At 54.3% G+C, this 17,889-nt stretch overlaps 1 protein-coding gene across 8 annotated transcripts in view; it reads left to right on the top strand.

Moving 5' to 3' along the window:
• Window positions 1-17,889, top strand: part of LOC140731887 (scavenger receptor cysteine-rich type 1 protein M130-like) — a 97,233-nt gene that overhangs the window by 70,227 nt on the left and 9,117 nt on the right. For 5 of the 8 annotated variants that reach the window (XM_073053834.1, XM_073053843.1, XM_073053867.1 and 2 more), the window contains 8 exons: window positions 11,997-12,074; window positions 12,488-12,586; window positions 13,610-13,711; window positions 14,070-14,168; window positions 14,971-15,072; window positions 15,431-15,529; window positions 16,233-16,334; window positions 16,778-16,855. In XM_073053834.1, the coding sequence (XP_072909935.1) occupies window positions 11,997-12,074; window positions 12,488-12,586; window positions 13,610-13,711; window positions 14,070-14,168; window positions 14,971-15,072; window positions 15,431-15,529; window positions 16,233-16,334; window positions 16,778-16,855 (759 nt within the window). The remainder of the gene's footprint in view (window positions 1-11,996; window positions 12,075-12,487; window positions 12,587-13,609; window positions 13,712-14,069; window positions 14,169-14,970; window positions 15,073-15,430; window positions 15,530-16,232; window positions 16,335-16,777; window positions 16,856-17,889) is intronic. The other 3 variants (XM_073053853.1, XM_073053884.1, XM_073053893.1) reach the window with 3 other exon arrangements.

Here is a 17,889-nt window from a genome sequence, read left to right as displayed (position 1 = left end):
GAAGCGAGGCTACATTAGGCCAAACACGAGGAAATCTGCAGATGCTGGAAATTCAAACAACAACACACACAAAATGCTGGTGGAACACAGCAGGCCAGGCAGCATCTATAGGGAGAAGCGCTGTCGACGTTTCGGGCCGAGACCCTTCGTCAGGACTAACCGAAAGGAAAGATAGTAAGAGATTTGAAAGTAGTGGGGGGAGGGGGAAATACGAAATGATAGGAGAAGACCGGAAAGGAAGGGGGATGAAACTAAGAGCTGGAAAGGTGATTGGCGAAAGTGATACAGAGCTGGAGAAGGGAAAGGATCATGGGACGGGAGGCCTCAGGAGAAAGAAAGGAGGGGGGAGCACCAGAGGGAGATGGAGAACAGGCAAACAACTGAATATGTCAGGGATGGGGTAAGAAGGGGAGGAGGGGCATTAACGGAAGTTAGGGAAGTCAATGTTCATGCCATCAGGTTGGAGGCTACCCAGCCGGTATATAAGGTGTTGTTCCTCCAATCTGAGTTTGGATTCATTTTGACAATAGAGGAGGCCATGGATAGACATATCAGAATGGGAATGGGATTAGGCCGATGCTTTGCAACCTCAGAGGTGAGAATGAACTCTCTGATCTCCTCCACGGGTATCAACGGGGATTTCTCAGGAGGGATGAGGATGTCCATTGTCCTGCTATCAAAGGAGTCTCCCTCCAACCCCTCACTACAAATAGATCCCCCATCTCCCTCCCCGTGTGTTCTAATAGGTGGCTGTACTTGTAACCCACACTGCGCAGTGGGTACCCCACTCATACCTGCCCGCTCCACCATCACATCAACCTTATCCACAATTGCGACAATGGAGGGATAATCCCCAGGAACTCCCTGCAAGCCATTAGTTGCAGGGGTCGGCATGTGGAGAGTACATCACCCTCCCCAGGAGACAGTTACAAGGTGGACCCTAGCACTCCGGTTCTAGGGGTCCACCGGCAGCCTGATGCTGAGAGTGACAGAGGCTGGGCTCCGCTCCGCTGACATTATTGCCTCCAGGGAGACGCTAACTAGTAAGTCCTGGGTGGAGGGCTCTCGGGCTGTCTCAGTTGCATAAACAGGGCTAAAACCACCTTTCTGCACAATCACTCCACCTACCACAAGACTGGAGGCCACATCTGGGGATTCAGGTTTAGAACCAACCTCCACCCGGATTCCCACCCCTCCCGGGGATTCCCCCGCGTCTACATTCCATGCCCCCTTGGGGGAAGATCCCCTTCTCCTTTTCAAGCCAGAGGAACACACAGCTGCAGGATTCACCGAGGCGGCGGCACTCTCCCCGTCCACCTGTACACTTCCCCAAGTGGGCGTCAGCTCTGCGTTCCCGGGGGCCGACTTCTTAGGGTGCTTGTATTTCTTCTTTGCTTTCTTGCCCCGAGCAGGCTCCACCCTGTCCCCTGCCGGAACCTCCCTGCACATAGCCTCAAGATCTCCCACCCGAACCACAGGGGCAGGGGCAGGGCTGAAAGAGACACAGGAATAGGGTCAGGTGTAGGGACAGGAATAAGAACCGGAGCAGGGGCAGGGACAGGCGCAGGAATAGGGGCAGGTGTAGGGGCAGGCGCTCGCGCAGGAATAGGAACCGGGATAGAGGCAGCTGGGGCATTGGTGCTCTCCCTAGGGTTTCGGGTGTGGGAACAGTCCCTCCAAAAGCGCCCCACCTTCCCGCACGCATGGCATCGTGGGCGCTCAGAGCTCCAATACACCTGATGGTCTACCCTCTTGTGTCGGACAGTAAACCGGCCCTCAACGTCGTCTTGCTGTATCAGCTGCGTGAACACCTGGCGCTGGAAAGAGATTAAGTTGCTGAGGTTGTGTCTCTTAAATGCCACCTTCCCCAATCAAGTCCTGCATGGCCTCTGCACATTGTTCCAGAGTTATTCCAGGACGCAAAATACAGGACGCGCTCATCTTCCACCTACCGAAACGGGGCATTGTCCGAGGGTGGAGAGGCAGCCGTCATTGCAGAACTCCCCGAAGGCCTGCAGCTCCCTGGAGACCGGTCCGGCATGCTGGCACTATGTCCGAATTGGAAAATATACGGCGGTGCGGGTGATAAAGTCCTGGAGTGAGTAGAGTAACAGATGGTTTAGATTCCCTTAAACAGCTGGAATGGAAGATTCTTCTGTCGCTGGGGCAGTAGGAAAGCACCCAGTGATCGACAGTACCTTACTGGCTCGGCGCCAGAAATTCCAACGGCAGGAAAAGCTCCGTTGGTCCTGAAGAATTCCCGGGCCGTGAGAGGTCGAGACGTCTCAACAGATGCTCCGGCTCCTACACCGAACGAAGATCACTACGACGAAGGAGGAGGGATGTTGTCTCGATGTTAGTGGGGGAACAAAAGCGTTTGTCTCCGTGTTTTTGGAGCGAAACGGCACCCTGGCGAGTTGCCAGCTACCACAACTGCGAGCTATGGGGCTAATAGCCCCCCAACAAACCCAGTCCAATCTGGCAGGAAAGACTCGGAATGAAGCCTCCACACTAAACAGCCACTCACTAAGATGTCCAAGAACGACTTCGAATCCCCTCCAAAGCACCTCACAAACTTTATGCAGCAGATTTTCCTCCATTTCTCCCAGATCATTCGGTACAGCACCACGCTGTGTCTGACCCCAGGAGTGTGTGATGGGTCGGTATGGAGGGAGCTTCACTCTGTGTCTGACCCCGGGAGTGTGTGATGGGACGGTGTGGAGGGAGATTCACTCTGTGTCTGACCCCGGGAGTGTGTGATGGGACGGAGGGGAGGGAGTTTCACTCTGTGTCTGACCCCGGGAGTGTGTGATGGGACGGTGTGGAGGGAGCTTCACTCTGTGTCTGACCCCGGGAGTGTGTGATGGGACGGTGTGGAGGGAGCTTCACGCTGTGTCTGACCCCGGGAGTGTGTGATGGGACGGTGTGGAGGGAGTTTCACTCTGTATCTGACCCCGGGAGTGTGTGATGGGACAGTGTGGAGGGAGTTTCACTCTGTGTCTGACCCCGAGAGTGTGTGATGGGACGGTGTGGAGGGAGTTTCACTCTGTGTCTGACCCCGGGAGTGTGTGATGGGACGGTGTGGAGGGAGTTTCACTCTGTGTCTGACCCCGGGAGTGTGTGATGGGACGGTGTGGAGGGAGTTTCACTCTGTGTCTGACCCCGGGAGTGTGTGATGGGACGGTGTGGAGGGAGCTTCACTCTGTGTCTGACCCCGGGAGTGTGTGATGGGACGGTGTGGAGGGAGTTTCACTCTGTGTCTGACCCCGGGAGTGTGTGATGGGACGGTGTGGAGGGAGCTTCACTCTGTGTCTGACCCCGGGAGTGTGTGAGGGGACGGTGTGGAGGGAGCTTCACTCTGTGTCTGACACCGGGAGTGTGTGATGGGACAGTGTGGAGGGAGATTCACTCTGTGTCTGACCCCGTGAGTGTGTGATGGGACGGTGTAGAGGGAGCTTCACTCTGTGTCTGACCCCGGGAGTGTGTGATGGGACGGTGTGGAGGGAGATTCACTCTGTGTCTGACCCTTTTTTTTTAAATTACGAAATCCTTTATTACAAATATCGGTGCTATACAATATATACAAATCAGTGGCAAATACAATTACTTCACTACAACTAGACAATAGACATTACACCAAAATGTTGCCATCTCTATCCACGATGGCACTTACACCCCGCGGAGCCCAACGGTCTCGAAACTCCTCTATGGTCGCCATGGACTGCGCGTGTTCTTTTTCAATATTTACGCGGGCACGAACATACCCTCTAAACATTGCCAGGCAGTCTGCCCGGGGAGATCCTCCCGCCACCCGTTTCCAAGACCCTCGGATGGCGGATTTCGCCAGCCCCAGGAGCAAGTTGACTAGGACATCCTCATCCCTCCATGCCCCCTTCCTTACTGGATGACCATATATAAATAGGGTGGGGCTAAAATGCAGCCAGAAGGCGAGAAGCAGCCCACGCAAATACGCAAAAAGAGGCTGCAGCCTCGCACACTCCATGTACATGTGGTACACGGTCTCCTCCAGCCCGCAGAAGTGGCATGCGGGTGGGAGATCCATGTACAAACTAAAAAACTTATTGCAGGGCACCGCTCTATGCAGCACCCTCCAGCCGAGATCCCCCAGGTGCATGGGAAGAACCCCCTCATAAAGGGACTTCCAGTGGGGACCCGCCTCACCTCCGGGTGGAAAGACCGACCGCCATGGCGTGTCGGGACGGTGGACAAGGGCAAGGAAGTGGAGGGTGTGGAGCAGCAGCCCATACAAATACCTCTTACTTGCATCCCTGAATGGGACTGTGGGTATCGATGAGAGACGGCTCAAGTTGTGTGGACACGGCTCCCGGAGAAGATTGCGGGGTCTGGGCCCGACAAGCAGCTCGGCCTGAGTCGGTCCACACAACTGAGCCGCACTGACATCCACTGAGGTAGGGCAAGGGTCAGACAGGACCCCACCCTCCGCCTGAGGAGGGGATTCCCGGCCTGAGGCGACCATGTTCCAGACTCTCAGTAGGTCCTGATAGAAGCCGGGCAGACTCCGCAAAGCAGTACGGCTGACGCCCGCCGGTGGTAGCCGCATGTCTTCGTGAAGACAGCAGCCCCTCCGGAGGAAGAAAGTCGCCAACACATGCCACCTGGGAGGGTGCTCGGCGTCCAGGAATCTCTGCAGAGTCCTGAGGCGGAGAGCTGCCAGTCGCGTTCGAACGCACACCAGCGACTGTCCGCCCTCTCCCACTGGGAGACTCAAGACCGCTGCAGAGACCCAGTGTTTCCTGTTGCCCCAGAAGAAGTCCACTAACTTCCTCTGCATTCTCGCAACAAACGGGGCAGGAGGGGCCAAGGTGACCATCCGATACCACAACATGGAGGCCACCAGCTGGTTTATGACCACCACTCTGCCTCGATAGGAAAGTACCCTGAGAAGGCCTGACCAGTGCCCCAGCCGGGCCATGACTTTCGTCTCCAGGTCCTGCCAGTTCGCCAGCCAGGTCTCCCCAGAAGGACTCAGGTAGACTCCCAGATAGAGGAGACGTCTAGTGCTCCACTCAAAAGCTCTCATCTCCTCCGGCAGGGAGTCCACCTGCCACTGACCCACTAAGAGTCCGGAACATTTCGCCCAGTTGATCCGAGCAGAGGATGCTGCCGAGAAAACTTCTTGGCACTCGCGCATCCTCCGCAGGTCACTGGGATCTGTCATCATGAGGAGTACATCATCGGCGTAGGCCGACAGGACGACCCCCATGTCCGGTTCACGCAGAACCAAACCTGTCAGCCTTCGCCGTAGGAGGCTCAGGAATGGCTCGACACAGATCACGTACAATTGACCGGACATGGGGCATCCCTGACGTACTCCTCTCCTGAAGGGAATGGGCGCTGGCAGTGATCCATTGACCTTAACAAGACACTCCGCGACAGAGTATAGGAGCCGAACTCGGGCCACAAAATGTGGTCCGAGTCCAAAGGCCTGCAGAGTGCCCACCAGGAAACTGTGGTCTACCCGGTCAAATGCCTTCTCCTGGTCAAGAGAGAGAAACGCTGCCCGGGACCCAGTCTCCTGCTGCAGGTGGATCAGGTCCCGTACTAGGTGGACGTTGTCCTGGATGGAGCGGCCCGGCACCGTGTAAGATTGGTCAGGGTGAATCACCTGTCTCAGTACTGAACCAAGATGGTTGGCCATTGCCCGGGCGAAGATCTTATAGTACGCGCACTAGAGGGAGACCGGGCGCCAGTTCTTTAGCAGGCGAAGGTCTCCCTTCTTGGGCAGCAGGACCACAACAGCTCTCCGCCATGAGAGGGGCATTTCCCCGGTGGCTAGGCTCTCCCCTAGAACAAGGCTGTAATCGACCCCCAGGACATCCCAAAAAGCCTGATAGAACTCTACACTCAGACCATCTAAGCCAGGGGACTTACCCCTCCGGAGTTTCCGAAGGGCAGTAGACAGCTCCTCCCGAGTCAGGGGAGCGTCCAGACGCGCTGCGTCTTCTGGGCTGACCTTTGCTAAATCTTCCCAGACCTCACTGCACGCCCCCGCATTTGACAGATCTGGTGAGAATAAGGACCGATAGAAAGTGCGGACTTCTTTGATAATTTCGTCAGGATCCGTGACGGAGGAGCCATCAGCAGCCAGTAGCTCCACCAGCTGCTTTTGAACTCCCCGCCACTTCTCCAACGAGTAGAAGAAGGGTGAGCCGCGGTCCAAATCTTGCAGCATTTGGATCTGCGACCTCACATATGCACCTCGGGACTGCTGAAGCTGCAGATGCCTGAGTGCGTCCTTCTTCTCCTGGTATTCCTGCCACATTTGATGGTCTCCACCGGTCGGACCAAGACGGGCCTCTAGGTCAAGCAACGCTCTCTCAAGCCGTTCAATCTCAGAGCCCCGCCTCTTTGTCGACCCCCTAGTGTACTCCCGACATAAAAACCGGATGTGGGCCTTGCCCACATCCCACCACAGCCGTAGGGAGCAGAACTCTCTCCGTCTCTCTCTCCAGGTGGCCCAGAACGCTCGGAATGAATCCCGGAATTGGCTTTCCTCCAGCAGCCGGTTGTTAAAGTGCCAATACCCGGATCCCACCCGAGGGTGCAGAGGAGTAAATTCCATCCACACAAGGTGATGATCCGAGCACGACACCGGCCGCATGGAGGACGCCGACATGCGGGAGACATAAGCCCGAGAGATATACAGGCGGTCTATCCGGGAACCCCCCTCTCTAGATCTTCTGGAGAAGGTGCTAGAGTCGGGGTGAAGATTCCGCCAGCTGTCCACCAAGTCAAAGGAGCCGACTAGCTCCTTTAACTTTTTCGCCGATGCTGGGTCGCATTGGAGGCCCGAGCGGTCCTCCACCTCGAGGGTACAGTTGAAGTCTCCCCCGAGGATGATGCAGTCCCCAGGATCGATGGAACTCAGCAAGGTGGACAGCTGACAGAATAGGCGCGTCTGCATCACCCCGCGCCTCGGAGCATACACGTTGACAAAATGCAGTGGTACTCCATCGAGGCGCACAGCCAGGTGGAGCAGACGGCCAGGCACAACATCTTGGACTCCTACGATTTCTGGCCGGGCACAACATCTTGGACTCCTACGATTTCTGGCCGGGCACAACATCTTGGACTCCTACGATTTCTGGCCGGAAGGCTGGGGCCAACAGGGTCGCCACCCCGCTTGAGTTGGAGCTAAGGTGACTCATGTAGACCCCGCCCTGCCACTCCAGGAGCCAAGCGGACTCGTCCCCTGGGGTGGTATGGGTTTCCTGCAGGAAACTCACCGCGTATCTCCCATCCCTGAGGACTGAGAGATTGTTATATCTGCGGAGAGAGCCCCTGCTACCGTTTACATTTAAACTAGCTATGGTAAGTTTCATGTCGGGAGCTCACTAGGCCTCAGCACCAGTCCCCTTCCCACTGAGAGCGGTGGCGCCCTCAGCCGCACAATCCCGAAGAAAACCAAGAGCATTCTTTGCCTTCCGGCCCCGACTGCTACCATCACTACCCTGTGACCCACCATCTCCCGAGGGAGCGAGGCTGCTTTCCACCCTGATGTCCCTCACCAGGTCATCCAGGAAGGATTTCAGCTGCCGTCTGTCATTCCCTGACACAGCATTCTTCCTCCCCTTCCCCTTCCGTCTGAGGATGACTCGCAGGGACTTCACCAGCCTCGGCACGCTAGGCCAGCGAAGCGAGGCTAGTTTAGGCCGATGCTTTGCACCCACAGAGGAGTGAATGAACTCTCTGATCTCCTCCACAGGTATCAATGGGGACTTTTCAGGAGGGGTGAGGATGTCCATTGCCTCGCTATCAAAAGAATCTCCCTCCAACCCCTCACTGCAGACAGATTCCCCATCTTCCTCCTCATGTGGTGTATAAGGTGGCTGCCCCTGTAACCCACACTGCACAGCGGGTACCTCCCTCATACCTTTCCGCTCCACCGTCGCATCAGTCTTATCCACAGTTGCGACGATGGAGGGAAAATCCCAAGGGACCCGCAGGCCATTAGTTGATGGGGTCGGCATGCAGGGTATATCACCCTCCCCAGGAGACAGGTATGAAGGGGACCCCAGCAGCTCTGGTCCAATGGATTCACCGGCAGCCTGATGCTGACTGTGAGAGAGCCTGGTCTCCTCTCCACTTGTACTGCTTAATACATTTCCCTCCAGGGAGGCGCTTACTGCTAAGTCCTGGGTGGAGGGCTCCAGGTCTGTTTTAGTTGTGCAAACAGGCCCAGCACTAGCTTCCTGCACAACCACACCACCCACCACGGGACTGGTGGCTACATCCGGGGATTCAGAGTTAGACACAACTTCCACCCGGATCCCCACCCCTTTCTGGGACTCCCCCTCATCTACATCTCTGCCCTCTTGGGGGAACAATCCCATCTCCTCTTCAAGCCGGAGGAACACACAGGTGCGGAATTCACCGATGGAGCGGTACTCTCCGCTTCTATCGCCCCGTCCAACCGTACGCTTCCCCGAGCCTCCCTCTCCACCTCAGGGCAAATGGGCGTGAGCTCTGCGGTCTCGGGGGCCGACTTCTTCATGTGTTTCGACTTCTTCCTCGCCTTCTTGCCCCGCACAGACTCCACCCCGCCCCTCAGCTGAACCTTCCCGCACGTAGCCCCAGGATCACCCGCTTGAACCACAGGGGCAGGAGCAGTGACTGGAACAGACGTAGGAACAGGGACAGGGTTAGAGACAGGGTCAGGGGCAGGAGCAGGGGCCGGCACAGGTGTAGGAGCAGGAATGGGATCAGGGGCAGAGGTAGCTGGGGCACTAGTTCCTGAAGTGGACTCCCTGAGTTTTCGGGTGTTCGGACAATCCCTCCGAAAGTGCCCCACCTCCCCGCACGCATGGCACCGTGGGCACTCAGAGCTCCAATACACCTGATAATCTACCCCCTCGTGCCGGACAGTAAACCGGCCCTCAACTTCGTCCTCCCTTTCCAGTTTCATGAATACCTGTCGCCGGAAAGAGATTACGGTCCGGAGAGTGCGTCTCCTGAATTTGTGCCTGATGGCAGTTATTTCTGACCGTACTTGCCCCAAACGGGCTGGTGCGGGAAGCAGGTCCTCGTTGGGGATGAAAGGCTGTATGTGACCGAGGACGATGCGTTGTGTGGGAGCCGTCACTAGCTCCATCTGTAAAAAGATGTTCTCTACCGTGATCCCTCTACTGAGGGCCCGGTGCACCAACTCATCATTCCTCAGGTAAAACACAGCCTTCCCGAACTCTTTCTCAGCGGCTAAAACACCATCTCTCCCCAACAAGTCCTCCATAGCCTCCGCGCACTTTTCCAGGGTAGTTCCAGTTCGCAAAATACATTGCACCCGGCGTTCAACTTTCACCGACCGAAACAGGGCTTTGTCCGAGGCTGGAGAGGCAGCCTCCTTGGCATAACTCCCCGCAGGCCTGCGACTCCCTGTAGACTGGTCCGGCATGTTACTTATGTGTCTGAATCGAGAATGATACGGTGGTGCTGGTTATAAAGTCTTGGAGCGAGTTGAGTAACTGGCGGGAAAAGTTTGTACTCGACAGTACCTTGCTGGCTCCGTGCCAGAAATTCCAACGCCGGGAAAGGCTCCGTTAGTCCTGCAGAACTTCCAGGCCGTGAGAGGTCGAGACGGCTCAAACGATGTTCTGGCTCCTACACCGAACGAGCATCCCGACGATAGAGATGGAAGGAGGTTGTCCCGATGTCAGTGGGGAGAAACAACGTCGTTTGACTCCGGTTTTTGGAGCGACCCGGCTTCCCGGCGAGTTGCCGGCGGCCACAGCAGGGTGCTACGCAGTTCGAAGCTGTCAACAAACCCCGTCGAAACTGGCAGAAAAACTCCAAACGAAGCTTCCACTCTAAACCGGCAGCTCACTTAGATGTTCAAGAGACGTTACAAACCAATTTCCAAGTAATTCAAGACCTTGACAAAGCAGTTTTTCCCCGATTTCTCCCAGCGCAATCAGAACAGCTCCACTCTGTGTCTGACCCCGGGAGTGTGTGATGGGATGGTGTGGAGGGAGCTTCACTCTGTGTCTGACCCCTGGAGTGTGTGATGGGACGGTGTGGAGGGAGTTTCACTCTGTGTCTGACCTCGGGAGTGTGTGATGGGACGGTGTGGAGGGAGCTTCACTCTGTGTCTGACCCTGGGAGTGTGTGATGGGACGGTGTGGAGGGAGCTTCACTCTGTGTCTGACCCCGGGAGTGTGTGATGGGACGGTGTGGAGGGAGCTTCACTCTGTGTCTGACCCAGGGAGTGTGTGAGGGGACGGTGTGGAGGGAGTTTCACTCTGTGTCTGACCCTGGGAGTGTGTGATGGGACGGTGTGGAGGGAGCTTCACTCTGTGTCTGACCCAGGGAGTGTGTGAGGGGACGGTGCGGAAGGAGCTTCACTCTGTGTCTGACCCTGGGAGTGTGTGATGGGACGGTGTGGAGGGAGTTTCACTCTGTGTCTGACCCTGGGAGTGTGTGATGGGACGGTGTGGAGGGAGTTTCACTCTGTGTCTGACCCCGGGAGTGTGTGATGGGATGGTGTGGAGGGAGTTTCACTCTGTGTCTGACCCCGGGAGTGTGTGATGGGACGGTGTGGAGGGAGTTTCACTCTGTGTCTGACCCAGGGAGTGTGTGAGGGGACGGTGTGGAGGGAGCTTCACTCTGTGTCTGACCCTGGGAGTGTGTGATGGGACGGTGTGGAGGGAGTTTCACTCTGTGTCTGACCCCGGGAGTGTGTGATGGGACGGTGTGGAGGGAGCTTCACTCTGTGTCTGACCCTGGGAGTGTGTGATGGGACGGTGTGGAGGGAGCTTCACTCTGTGTCTGACCCAGGGAGTGTGTGAGGGGACGGTGTGGAGGGAGTTTCACTCTGTGTCTGACCCTGGGAGTGTGTGATGGGACGGTGTGGAGGGAGCTTCACTCTGTGTCTGACCCAGGGAGTGTGTGAGGGGACGGTGCGGAAGGAGCTTCACTCTGTGTCTGACCCTGGGAGTGTGTGATGGGACGGTGTGGAGGGAGTTTCACTCTGTGTCTGACCCTGGGAGTGTGTGATGGGACGGTGTGGAGGGAGTTTCACTCTGTGTCTGACCCCGGGAGTGTGTGATGGGATGGTGTGGAGGGAGTTTCACTCTGTGTCTGACCCCGGGAGTGTGTGATGGGACGGTGTGGAGGGAGTTTCACTCTGTGTCTGACCCAGGGAGTGTGTGAGGGGACGGTGTGGAGGGAGCTTCACTCTGTGTCTGACCCTGGGAGTGTGTGATGGGACGGTGTGGAGGGAGTTTCACTCTGTGTCTGACCCTGGGAGTGTGTGATGGGACGGTGTGGAGGGAGTTTCACTCTGTGTCTGACCCCGGGAGTGTGTGATGGGACGGTGTGGAGGGAGCTTCACTCTGTGTCTGACCCCGGGAGTGTGTGAATGGACAATGTGGAGGGAGCTTCACTCTGTCTGACCCTGGGAGTGTGTGATGGGACTGTGTGGAGGGAGGTTTACTCTTGTGCCTGTCCCTGGGAGTGTGGAGGATACAAACTCCAGCCAGCTCCATGACGGACACTTGCCTCCCAAATGTCAAGGACATCTTCAAAAGTTGGCATCCATCATTCAGGCCTCCCAACACCCAGGACCTGTCCTCTTCTCAATCCTTCCATCAAGGAGCCAGTAGAGGAACCTGAAGATACGAATAAAGTATTATAATAGTCCTTTATTATGTATTGCAATGTACTTCTGCTGGAAAGAACAAATTTCATGCCAGTGACATTAATTCTGATTCTGAAACTGGTGCTGCTATTTTCCTACATCTGCATCTTTTATTCCAGAATCACACTTTGCTCACTTGCTAACTTTATTTTTACATATAACTATTTTGTAGAAAGAATTGTTGAAAGCTGTGTTTTGTCGCACACCACGCCAACACACCGTAGAAACTTCCTGATTTATGTAAATATATACTGGGAGTAATGTTGATCCTTCACTCTTGATCTCTGATGTCACATGCCTGACAAGTGATTTATTATTTCAGGAATCACCGGTGAACAGGCTCAGAAACCCGAGAAAGAATATTATGATGATGTTGATGACCTTGACTCAGTGAAGGAAGGTTAGTGAGAGTGAACGATCGTTCTGTGGGACGATCCATGATTCCTACAAACTTTGCACACTTCGTATCCCTGGGTCAGACCACACTCAGAGCACCGTGCACAGTTCCAGTCTCCGTATCCCTGGGTCAGACCCACACCGGGAGCACCGTGCACAGTTCCAGTCTCCGTATCCCTGGGTCAGACCCACACCGGGAGCACCGTGCACAGTCCCAGTCTCCGTGTCCCTGGGTCAGACCCACACCGGGAGCACCGTCCACAGTTCCAGTCTCCGTGTCCCTGGGTCAGACCCACACCGGGAGCACCGTGCACAGTTGCAAAGTCAGATACAAGATTGGGGAGAAATGTTTCTCAGAGTTTCTCGAAATGAGTTTGTGGTTGTGTAGGTGTTTACACATTCTGAATGTTTCTGAAGGAAAGCTCCAGGCTGGAGAGGTCAAGGATGCAAGTGGAAGAGATTATGAGAACGTTCCAGAACATTCCTCAGCTCTGGCTGGGAGAGGACATCCCACTGGTGAGGACCTGGATTGAACCTTTGTTGCAATGTAGGGTATCCAGGATGTGTCTGATGGGACAGTTTGTATGACCCTGGGAGTGTCGGGGGGGTGGTGGGGTTGGTGTCCAGGGAGCTTCACTCTGTAATGGCTTCGGGAGAATGTGTTGGGATGATGTGGAGTGAGCTTCTTTCTGTGTCTGAACCCAGGACGATGTGGAGGGAGCTTCCATCTGAATCTGACCCAAGGATTGTGTGATGGAATGGTGTGCTGTGCAGTGCACAGCAAGTAAGACCATTCAATACACGTATAGTATACTGAGGAGTAAAGCTGAAATGGAGCATCACTTCAGTCTCTGAACTGTAAACACTTTAAACCTCTGTGTATAATGCCGTTTACATTCATTCCTGGATGCCAACATGTCTGAACATGAATCCTGGGTCCTACATATTAATGCAATTCCAATGAAGGCACAACACGGGCTAAACTTCATTAGAAGCTTGAAGCTTGAAGAAATCATGTACATCACCAAAGACTCAAAAGTTTCTATAGATGTACATTCTCTACTCCGTATCCCTCTGTCAGACCCACACCAGGAGCACCGTGTACTGTTCCAGTCTCCGTATCCCTGGGTCAGACCCACACCGGGAGCACCGTGCACGGTTCCAGTCTCTGTATCCCTGGGTCAGACCCACACCGGGAGCACCGTGCACGGTTCCAGTCTCCGTGTCCCTGGGTCAGACCCACACCGGGAGCACCGTACACAGTTCCAGTCTCCGTGTCCCTGGGTCAGACCCACACCGGGAGCACCGTGCGCAGTTCCAGTCTCCGTGTCCCTGGGTCAGACCCACACCGGGAGCACCGTGCACAGTTCCAGTCTCCGTATCCCTGGGTCAGACCCACACCAGGAGCACCGTACACAGTTGCAAAGATGGATACAAGAATGGGGAGAAATGTTTCCCAGAGTTGCTCGAAGTGAGTTTGTGGTTGTGGAGGTGTTGAAATGGGATGGAGCTGTTTACGTATTCTGAATGTTTCCGAAGGAAAGCCCCAGGCTGGAGGGGCCAAGAAGTCAGGTGGAGGAGATTATGAGAACGTTCCGGAACATTCCTCAGCTCTGAGTGGGAGAAGAGGACTTTCCACTGGTGAGGACCAAGATTGAACTGTTGATGCAATGTAATGTACAGCTCATTGGAACATTCCTCCCCATCTCTGTTGAAGGAGCTTCATTCTGTGTCTGACTCTGGGAGTGTGTGACAGGACAGTGTGCAGGGAGCTTCAGTCAGTGGTTGGGTCACTGTGTTAGGCCACACCAGATGCTCTGTGCAGACTTCCAGTCTCTGTATCCCAGGGTCAGACCCACACCAGGAGCACCGTGCACAGTTGCAAAGTCGGATACAGGAATGGGGAGAAATGTTTCCCAGTGTTAGTCCAAGTGAGTTTGTGGTTGTGGAGGTGTTGAAATCGGACAGAGCTGTTTATATATTCTGAATGTTTCTGAAGGGACGCTCCAAGCTGGAGAGGTCAAGGATGCAAGTGGAAGAGATTATGAGAACGTTCCGGAACATTCCTCAGCTCTGGCTGGGAGCGGACATCCCACTGGTGAGGACCTAGATTTAACCTTTGTTGCAATGTAGGGTATCCAGGATGTGTCTGATGGGACAGTTTGTATGACCCTGGGAGTGTCTGGGAGGCGGGGAGCTTCACTCTGTAATGGCTTCGGGAGAATGTGTTGGAATGATGTGGAGTGAGCTTCTTTCTGTGTCTGAACCCAGGACGATGTGGAGGGAGCTTCCATTTGTATCTGACCCAAGGATTGTGTGATGGAATGGTGTGCTGTGCAGTGCACAGCAAGTAAGACAGCCTCATCACCATTCAATACACGTATAGTATACTGAGGAGTAAAGCTGAAATGGAGCATCACTTCAGTCTCTGAACTGTAAACACTTTAAACCTCTGTGTATAATGCCATTTACATTCATTCCTGGATGCCAACATGTCTGAACATGAATCCTTGGTCCTACATATTAATGCAATTCCAATCCAGGCACAACACGGGCTAAACTTCATTAGAAGCTTGCAGAAATCATGTACATCACCAAAGACTCAAAAGTTCCTATAGATGTACAATCTCTACTCCGTAACCTTGGGTCAGACCCACACTGGGTGCCACATGCACTGTTCCAGTATCATTATCATTGGGTCAATCCACACCGGGAGCACCGTGCACAGTTCCAGTCTCCGTATCCCTGGGTCAGACCCACACCAGGAGCACCGTACACAGTTGCAAAGATGGATACAAGAATGGGGAGAAATGTTTCCCAGAGTTGCTCGAAGTGAGTTTGTGGTTGTGGAGGTGTTGAAATGGGATGGAGCTGTTTACGTATTCTGAATGTTTCCGAAGGAAAGCCCCAGGCTGGAGGGGCCAAGAAGTCAGGTGGAGGAGATTATGAGAACGTTCCGGAACATTCCTCAGCTCTGAGTGGGAGAAGAGGACTTTCCACTGGTGAGGACCAAGATTGAACTGTTGATGCAATGTAATGTACAGCTCATTGGAACATTCCTCCCCATCTCTGTTGAAGGAGCTTCATTCTGTGTCTGACTCTGGGAGTGTGTGACAGGACAGTGTGCAGGGAGCTTCAGTCAGTGGTTGGGTCACTGTGTTAGGCCACACCAGATGCTCTGTGCAGACTTCCAGTCTCTGTATCCCAGGGTCAGACCCACACCATGAGCACCGTGCACAGTTGCAAAGTCGGATACAGGAATGGGGAGAAATGTTTCTCAGAGTTGGTCCAAGTGAGTTTGTGGTTGTGGAGGTGTTGAAATGGGATTGAGCTGTTTATATATTCTGAATGTTTCTGAAGGGACGCTCCAAGCTGGAGAGGTCAAGGATGCAAGTGGAAGAGATTATGAGAACGTTCCGGGACATTCCTCAGCTCTGGCTGGGAGCGGACATCCCACTGGTGAGGACCTGGATTTAACCTTTGTTGCAATGTAGGGTATCCAGGATGTGTCTGATGGGACAGTTTGTATGACCCTGGGAATGTCTGGGAGGGGGGGAGCTTCACTCTGTAATGGCTTCGGGAGAATGTGTTGGGATGATGTGCAGTGAGCTCCTTTCTGTGTCTGAACCCAGGACGATGTGGAGGGAGCTTCCATCTGAATCTGACCCAAGGATTGTGTGATGGAATGGTGTGCTGTGCAGTGCACAGCAAGTAAGACAGCCTCATCACCATTCAATACACGTATAGTATACTGAGGAGTAAAGCTGAAATGGAGCATCACTTCAGTCTCTGAACTGTAAACACTTTAAACCTCTGTGTATAATACCGTTTACATTCATTCCTGGATGCCAATGAAGGCACAACACGGGCTAAACTTCATTAGAAGCTTGAAGAAATCATGTACGTCACCAAAGACTCAAAAGTTTCTATAGATGTACATTCTCTACTCCGTATCCCTGGGTCAGACCCACACTGGGTGCCACATGCACTGTTCCAGTATCATTATCATTGGGTCAATCCACACTGGAAGCACCGTCCACAGTTGTAAAGATGGATACAAGAATGGGGAGAAATGTTTCCCAGAGTTGCTCGAAGTGAGTTTGTGGTTGTGGAGGTGTTGAAATGGGATGGAGCTGTTTACATATTCTGAATGTTTCCGAAGGAAAGCCCCAGGCTGGAGGGGCCAAGAAGTCAGTTGGAGGAGATTATGAGAACGTTCCGGAACATTCCTCAGCTCTGAGTGGGAGAAGAGGACTTTCCACTGGTGAGGACCAAGATTGAACTGTGATGCAATGTAGGGTACAGCTCATCGAATTGTCTCCCCATCTCTGTGGAGGGAACTTCACTCTGTGTCTGACCCCGGGAGTGTGTGATGGGACGGTGTGGAGGGAGATTCACTCTGTGTCTGACCCCGGGAGTGTGTGATGGGACGGCGTGGAGGGAGTTTCACTCTGTGTCTGACCCCGGGAGTGTGTGATGGGACGGTGTGGAGGGAACTTCACTCTGCATCTGACCCTGGGAGTACGTGGTGGGATGGTGGGGAGGGACCCTCACTCTGCGTCTGACCCCAGAAGTGAGTGATGGGGATGGGATGGAGGGAGTTTGATGGAGACTACAAGTGAAGAGGACAAATCACTGTGCCATACACATGTTCTCTGGAGTATTGATGAGATTGTCACGTCTCTGATGTGTGATTTATCATTCCAGGAACCTCCTGTGATCCGGCTCTGAATCCCAAGAATGAATATTATGATGACGTTGATGACCCTGACTCACTGAAGGAAGGTTAGTGAGAGTGACTCATTACTGTGTGGGCCTCTGCCCCACAGATCCTACACACTTCCCCACTCCGTATCCCAGTGTAAGGGGACACTGGGAGCACCGTGCACAGCCTCCAGTCACTGCGCGATATTGAGGCTGATATTGTTGGGTGTATCGGCGGTTACAGATTGGGGGAAGGGAGGGTGGTGTAGGGGCCAGACAGGGATACAGGAACTGGCAGAATTGTCTCCCAGGGTTGGTTCAAGTGAGTGTGGGATGTTTGTTGTTGAAATAGGACGGAGTGTTGACACGTTCTGAATATTTCGGAAGGGTTGTCTCCAGGCGAGACTGAGGAGGCAGGCAGAATGGATAATGCAAACGTTCCAGAACATTCCTCAGCTCCACTTGGGAGAAAAGGACATCCAGCTGCTGAGGATCAGGATTGAACTGTTGAAGCAAGAAGGGAACACCACATTCCTGCATATCCCTATGGCTTCTTCCAGCCCTGCACTCCTCTCTGTGTCTGTTACCCCCCAGAATGCTCACACCTCTCAACAGCTTTAAAACCTCCCCAGTTCCTCTGTAATCTGTAGTTCTGACCAGTCTGCTCTGGAATCCAAACCTCTGCGACAGAGCACACCAGCAGAACCATGCACAGTTCCAAACCGTTTTCCTAGTTAGACCTCACCGGGAGCTTAATTGTACCCTGTGTGTTTCCTGTCTGTAGGCGTTCTGCTGTGTGTCTGACCCCGGGAGTGTGTGATGGGACAGAATGGAGGGCGTTTCACTCTGTGTCTGACCCCGGGAGTGTGTGATGGGACAGAATGGAGGGAGCTTCACTCTGTGTCTGACCCCGGGAGTGTGTGATGGGATGGTGTGGGGGGAGCTTCACTCTGTGTCTGACCCCGGGAGTGTGTGATGGGACGGTGTGGAGGGAGCTTCACTCTGTGTCTGACCCCTGGGAGTGTGTGATGGGACGGTGTGGAGGGAGCTTCACTCTGTGTCTGACCCCGGGACTGTGTGATGGGACGGTGTGGAGGGAGTTTCACTCTGTGTCT

Source organism: Hemitrygon akajei, chromosome 1 (assembly GCF_048418815.1).
Source record: "Hemitrygon akajei chromosome 1, sHemAka1.3, whole genome shotgun sequence".
Classification (NCBI taxonomy): domain Eukaryota; kingdom Metazoa; phylum Chordata; class Chondrichthyes; order Myliobatiformes; family Dasyatidae; genus Hemitrygon; species Hemitrygon akajei.
Note: the sequence above shows the minus strand (reverse complement) of the source record. Positions and strands in the feature narration are given on the sequence as shown.